The sequence below is a fragment of the Thamnophis sirtalis genome, unplaced genomic scaffold, assembly GCF_051295495.1.
Source record: "Thamnophis sirtalis isolate CommonGarterSnake01/CBP01778 unplaced genomic scaffold, rThaSir2_p1.2 scaffold_6, whole genome shotgun sequence".
Classification (NCBI taxonomy): Eukaryota; Metazoa; Chordata; class Lepidosauria; order Squamata; family Natricidae; genus Thamnophis; species Thamnophis sirtalis.
In genome coordinates, this window is record NW_028261386.1 from 95,312,043 (window position 1) to 95,318,805 (window position 6,763).

General features: G+C 43.4%; 1 protein-coding gene across 1 annotated transcript; it reads right to left on the minus strand.

Annotated features, from left to right (window-relative positions):
• Positions 1-2,812: 2,812 nt before the first annotated feature.
• LOC148045102 (zinc finger protein with KRAB and SCAN domains 5-like) lies at positions 2,813-4,229 on the minus strand. The gene has a single exon (XM_087719146.1). It carries the CDS (start codon positions 4,058-4,060, stop codon positions 2,882-2,884), a length of 1,179 nt encoding a protein of 392 aa, XP_087575272.1. The 5' UTR covers positions 4,061-4,229; the 3' UTR covers positions 2,813-2,881.
• Positions 4,230-6,763: the final 2,534 nt, after the last annotated feature.

Below are 6,763 nucleotides of genomic sequence, written 5' to 3' on the forward strand. Positions count from 1 at the left end.
GGAAGGAATTTATTCCTTGGACAATGAAACAGATGTTGCTAACTTTTCTCTCAATTTAGGCACTAAACATAAGAAGTAATTCATGGTAATTAAGGAGAGCAAAAGATCTGTAGGAATCATACATGCCAAGGACATTTAGGAAGAAATGTTAATCTCCTTTCCATTTTGACTTATTTTAAAGTAGAATACTGGGGAGAGGAAAAAATATTTTAAATAAATGGAAATGTAAAGGACCTCCAGACCCCATCTGGGAAATGGAATAATCATTGCTAAAAGAAAAAGACCACAAGCATATCAGAAACATGAACTGCTTTCAGATGATTTTTAATGTTCATTATTGATGTCCTTCTACCAAAAACTATTAGTGCAATTTCATTGAACTGTCATCCCTTTTACAGATAGATGAGATAGGTAGGTAGGTAGGTAGGTAGGTAGGTAGGTAGGTAGGTAGGTAGGTAGGTAGGTAGGGAAGGAAGGAAGGAAGGAAGGAAGGAAGGAAGGAAGGAAGGAAGGAAGGAAGGAAGGAAGGAAGGAAGGAAGATGATATTCTTGAGCTCTCTTGGAGTCACTGTCCCAGCTTAGGAATCACAGTCCTAAGTGCTCTACCATCACTGGGACCACTTTGGCCTTTACTTTCCACATCCTCTCTAGTTCCTCCTACCACTGATATATCTCCAGGTTCTCATACTCCTTCTTCTTGATGTTGCTATCCTTTGACTTATATCTATCAGCACCACTGTTTTGGGACCTTGTCTATAACCACAGTGTCTGATTGAGTGGCCAGTACCTGCCTATCCTTCTGAAATTTAATTTTTTTACTACCGATTCTGTGGGCGTGGCTTTGTGGGCATGGCAGGAGAAGGATACTGCAAAATCTCCATTCCCTCCCCACTCTGGGGCCAGCCAGAGGTGGTGTTTGCCAATTCTTGGAACTACTCAAAATTTCCGCTACCGGTTCTCCAGAACCTGTCAGAACCTGCTGGATTTCACCCCTGCTTCTGGATCTCGAAACCTCACAGGATCTTAACCCTGTTTTTCTCCGCAGCCTTCTACAACTTCTTTCATCTGACTCTTGGGAACGCTAGCTCACACACTGGACAGACACTCCTATACACAGTGCTAGTTACTTAGTGCTATTCCCACTGCATCTTAGACCCTGCCACTATGTCTTGGGCTGTCTTTGAGGCCTCTCTGCACAGTTTGTACTCGGGTCTTGTCAAGTGTGGTTAGATCTCTGCTTCTATGAATCTGTGCTTTTGTGCTACTCTGATCAGTGCCTCAGTGCTGTCCAACCCCTTCCAGCCATGGTAGATTTTCCCAGTGTCAACCTCTTCAGCTGTTACTGGTACATCCCATGCATATTCTTATCTTGTGATAGCAATTCCTCTGCTTGCTCTTCCTCAAATGCCAGCTGCTGCCTTGAGTTTTCTTTCAGAAGCTCATTTTTCAGTGCCATCTTGCTGATATATTTCTAAATGTTCTGGGTTTCATCCAAGGCAGTAGCTCTGGCACTCACCAGACCCTGCCTGCCCTTTTTCCACCTGGTCTACAGCCTCTAGGTGTTGAACTTGAAATGAAAACTTTAATATGTTGCGAGTAGCTTCCAGGTCTTCACATTGTCAGCCTCTGTGTCTTCCTTTGGCCAGTTGATTATACTGACAGGGTATTTGATGACTAGCAGGATATATATGTTGATGGCTGGATCTTGTTCTTCCCACTGAGCTGGCTTTTCAGGCCTGCCTTATCCTTTGGTGGGATCCTTTGATGATACTTACATGTTGCTGTGTTCCTTGCTTCCTCATAGTGTTCCTATGTGACTGTGGAATAACAACATACTTGTAGCTGGTCTGTATGTCTGCGTCTCTGTCCTGAAGAACTATGGACGGAGGTTTGCAACATTGTACAGGAGGTAGCAACTAAAACCATCCCAAAGAAAGAGAAATGCAAGAAAGCAAAATGGCTGTCTGAGGAAGCTTTGCAAATAGCTGAGAAAAGAAGGGAAGTGAAAGGCAAGGGAGAAAGAGAAAGATACAGCCAACTGAATGCAGAATTCCAGAGAATAGCTAGAAGAGATAAGAACGCCTTCTTAAATGAACAGAGTAAAGAAATAGAAGAAAACAATAGAATAGGGAGGACCAGGAATCTCTTCAAGAAAATTGGAGCTATGAAAGGAACATTTCATGCAAATATGGGCGTGATAAAGGACCAAAATGGCAGAGACCTAACAGGGGCAGAAGAGATTAAGAAGAGGTGGCAAAATTACACAGAAGAACTATACAAGAATGAGCTTAATGTCCCTGACAACCAAGATGGGGTGGTCACTGGCCTCGAACCAGACATCCTAAAATGTGAAGTCAAATGGGCCTTAGAAAATCTGAGCAATGACAAAGCTAGTGGAGGTGACAGTATTCCAGCTGAGCTATTCAAAATCTTAAAAGACAATGCAGCAAAAGTGCTACACTCAATTTGCCAGCAAATTTGGAAAACTCAACAGTGGCCACAGGATTGGAAAAGGTCAGTTTACATTCCAATTCCAAAGAAGGGCAATGCCAAAGAATGTTCAAACTACCGCACCATTGCACTCATTTCATATACTAGTAAAGTTATACTCAAAATCCTACAAGGTAGGCTCCAGCAGTATGTGGCTTGAAAACTACCAGAAGTACAGGCAGGATTTCGAAGAGGCAGGAACTAGAGATCAAATTGCCAACATACACTGGATCATGGAGAAAGCTAGGGAGTTGCAGAAAACATCTCCTTATGCTTATTTTATTTATTTATTAGACTTATATACCGCTTCATAGGGCTTTCAGCCCTCTCTAAGCGGTTTACAAATTTTTTAGCAAATTGAGTCAGCAACTTGCCCCCACAGTCTGGGTCCTCATTTCACCCACCTCGGAAGGATGGAAGGCTGAGTCGACCTTGAGCCGGTGAGATTTGAACCGCTGAATTGCAGATCACAGTCAGCTAAAGTGGCCTGCAGTACTGCACCATAACCACTACGCCACCTCGGCTCCTTGTTACTCCTGAAAGTAACAAGTGTCTTGAGAACTTCAAATGTACACAGGTGTTTGCAGAGAGTGACGGTCAGTAAGGCAGAACAAGGAAGTTGTGAAATGCATTTTCCAATAGAAAATGTTTTTCCTTGCTGGACCACAGAGGCTTTCCTTGATGCATGGACAGAAGACAAAATTTCCTGATTGAAATTATTTGACTGGTTTCTCGCATGGCTTTCTGCTTCCATTAGTAATGTAGGGTTCTTCATACTGTATTCACGACTGATCATTTCAAATAGTTCTCTGGAATCTTCATCTTCCTCCTCATTATTACCCAAAAAGGCCACGTTCCTATGATTTTCCAGCATGACTTCCTGATACAGTGCTTTTTGGTCAGCATCCAGCTGAGACCACTCCCCTCCGGAGAAATACACAGCCACCTCCTTAAAGGACACACGACCTTCTTTTGGAGCTTCAATCAGAATTTCAGCACCACCATAAAAGGGAGTCAAATTCGTTCTGTTCTTCCCATCTGAGATGTCCTGACTTGAGGATTCATGATAGATCCTCGTGGAACACAGCTCCCGAGGGGGATTGGATGGAATCCTCTTTCTCATAGGTCTTCTGGTCTTTAGAGGGAAAGACTGAAATTCGACTTGCTCCTTCTGCTCCTCCGCCTGACTCAGGAGGAAGCCTTCCGTCAGGGCCACCGCTTGGCAGCTGGTCTCTGCTCCACACTCCTGCACCCAGCTCTTCATCGGCAGCGACAGAAGGGCCAGGAGCTGCTCCAAAACAATCAGGTCCATCATTTGTGTTTTAGTGTGCTTTTCTAACCTCAGCCATTGACTATAAAAGTTGTGGAGTTGGCTGCACAGTCCTCGGGGACCTTCAGCCTCCTGGTATTGGATGTTTCTGAAGTTGCATGGCTGAATCTCTGAACAGATGACAGTTTTATTCTCCAGGATCTTCTGCCCAGTTCTTGCCCAGACATTCCCACAGTTTCCTGGCTGAACATCCAAGGCATCTTTTCCAGTTCCCTCATTTGCTAACAGTTGTTTCTGCATTCTTTATCTGTCTGGGTAAGGAAATTCCAGATGGTTCTGAGGAGTCTTGTGGATCTCCAAACAGTTTTCAATTCATAGGGCTATTCCTGGAACTGATGGCTTGATCACAAAAGCTATCCAGGATCTTCGTCCAAGTGTTAACCTTTTGTTGTTAGGAAGGTTGTTGTTTTTACATAGAACTCGCAAGTCTCTCGTCGGGATGCTTCATTGACTATGCTAAAGCCTTTGATTGTGTGGATCACAACAAATTGTGGCAAGTTCTTAAAAAGATGGGAATACCAGACCATCTTATTTGTCTCTTGAGAAACCTATATGCGGGTCAAGAAGCAATATTGAGAACTGGATATGGAACCACTGATAGGTTCAAAATTGGGAAAGAAGTCTGGCAAGGCTGTATACTGTCACACTGCCTGTTTAATTTATATGCAGAGCACATCATGAGAAAGGCGGGGCTAGATGAATCAAAAGTTGGAATTAAGATTTCCGGGAGAAATATTAACAACCTCAGATATGCAGATGATAGCACTCTAATGGCAGAAAGTGAAGAGAAACTAAAGAGCCTCTTGATGCGGGTGAAGAAAGAGAGTGCAAAAATTGGCTTGAAGCTCAACATTAAGAAAACTAATATCATGGCATCCGGCCTTCTCAATTCCTGGCAAATAGATGGAAATAGTGACAGATTTTATTTTCCTGGGCTCCAAGATCACCACAGATGGGGACTGCAGCCAAGAAATTAAAAAAAAAAACACACACACTTGTTCCTGGGGAGGAAAGCTATGGCTAATCTAGACAGCAGACACATCACCCTGCCAACAAAAGTGCGTATAGTCAAAACTACCTTGTTTCCTCAAAAATAAGACCTCCCTGGATAATAAGCCCAATCAGGCTTTTGAGCACATGCGCTAAAATAAGCCCTCTCTGGAAAATAAGCCCTCCCCAAAAATATTGCAACACAGAAGCAGCCATGAGGTGACCACGCTCGCCGCCTCCTGCATAATAATAATCAAAAATAATCACCGTGAAAATAAGGCCAAGCACTTATTTCGGGGGTCAAAAGAAAATAAGACCTCTTATTTTTGGGGAAACACGGTATGATTTTCCCAGTTGCAGTATAAGGCTGTGAAAGTTGGACAATAAGAAACGACAGGGGCCTAACAAAGAATTGAGGCCTTTGAATTATGGTGCTGGAGAAGACTTTTGTGAGTCTCTTGGACTACAAAGCGATCAAACTGGTCAGTCCTAGAGGAGATCAACCCTGACTGCTCTTTTCAAGGCCAGATCCTGAAGATGAAACTCAAATACTTTGGCCACCTAGTGAGAAGGAAGGACTCACTGGAGAAGAGCTTAATGCTGGGAAAGATTGAGGGCAAAAGAAGACAGGGACGACAGAGAATGAGGTGGCTGGATGGAGTCACCGAAGCAGTAGGTGTGAGCTTGAATGGATTCCAGAGGATAGTAGACGACAGGAAGACCTGGAGGGTCTTTCATGGGGTTGTCCATGAGGGCCAAGATGGGTCGGACACGACTTCACAACTACAACAACAACATGTCTGCTATGTAGCCTGCTGGTGGTTCCATACCATCGGTCTTAAATGCCTTCCCTCTCTTGATTACTATGTGGCTATATTTCTCTGAATTACATTTCAATGCCCTCACTGTAGATCTTTGTAAGGTGGATCAGCAAGTCAATATCTTGTTTACTTTTAGCATACAGCTTGATATCTTCAGTATCAAGGAGATGGATGATAGTAGTTTTAGTCTTGAACCTGTATCCATATCCAGCCCTTGTGATTATCTGATTGACGGGTTGAGTCCTTTGAAGAAAAGCCAAAGGAACAATGCATCACCTTGTTATATACCACACTTCCTGGCCACTTGTGTGAATTCTTTTGAGTTGAGCACTGTTTTTCACTTTCACTCTCACTGAGGTCTTCAGAAAATTCCTTAGTGTCCTGTTGAGTTTGGATCCTGCCAGGGTTTCAGAATTACATGTATGTGGCACTGAGTTACAGGCTTTCTTGTAAATCAATCCATGTTGTGCTCAGATTGATCTGGCTACACCTTGAGTCTTGGGTGACTATCTAGGAACCGCTGATGTTTTGAGCCTCTGGTATGGATCCCAATGCTCTTCTGAGCTGTGTTTATGTACTGGTTCATATGGTCCAGTAGCTTGGCGACTAAGATGCCAGGTAGGAATTTCCATGTTGTGGTGAGATAGATTATTGGCTATGAATTGCACCCTGCTGCTCCCTTTGGGTTGTTTTTTCATGATCAGCATTATCCTTCTTTTTGCTAGCCAATCTGGGTGGGAACCTGCTGCTGGTGCATCTATGCTGCTAGACATTCATGCACAACTATTAGTTTCCTTAGGCCCACGTCCAGACCAAGTGCTGCCCAGCTATTCAAGTTCTTGACCCACTGTTTGATTTCTGACACTGCGTTGATGACTAGTTCCTGTTCTGAGGGGTTGTTGTGGTCAGCTTTCAGGTCCCACAGCCACTTTCAACTGGTATTACATGTCTTCTCTTTCTTCCAGATGTTCTTCCATGCAGATGTTTCCTGCTTAAACACACTCTTTTTTTGTTTTAGGTTTTTCTAATCGGTTTTTTGGGATTGGAAGTCACTTACCAGTAAAATGAGCACGACACATACATCTTCTTTGACATAGTCTTAGCTGTCTTTGATTAAATGTCAACGTTGCTG

Coding starts and splice junctions, on each gene's coding strand:
- LOC148045102 (XM_087719146.1), bottom strand. CDS start 4,060: ATGCAGAAACAACTGTTAGCAAATGAGGGAACTGGAAAAGATGCCTTG.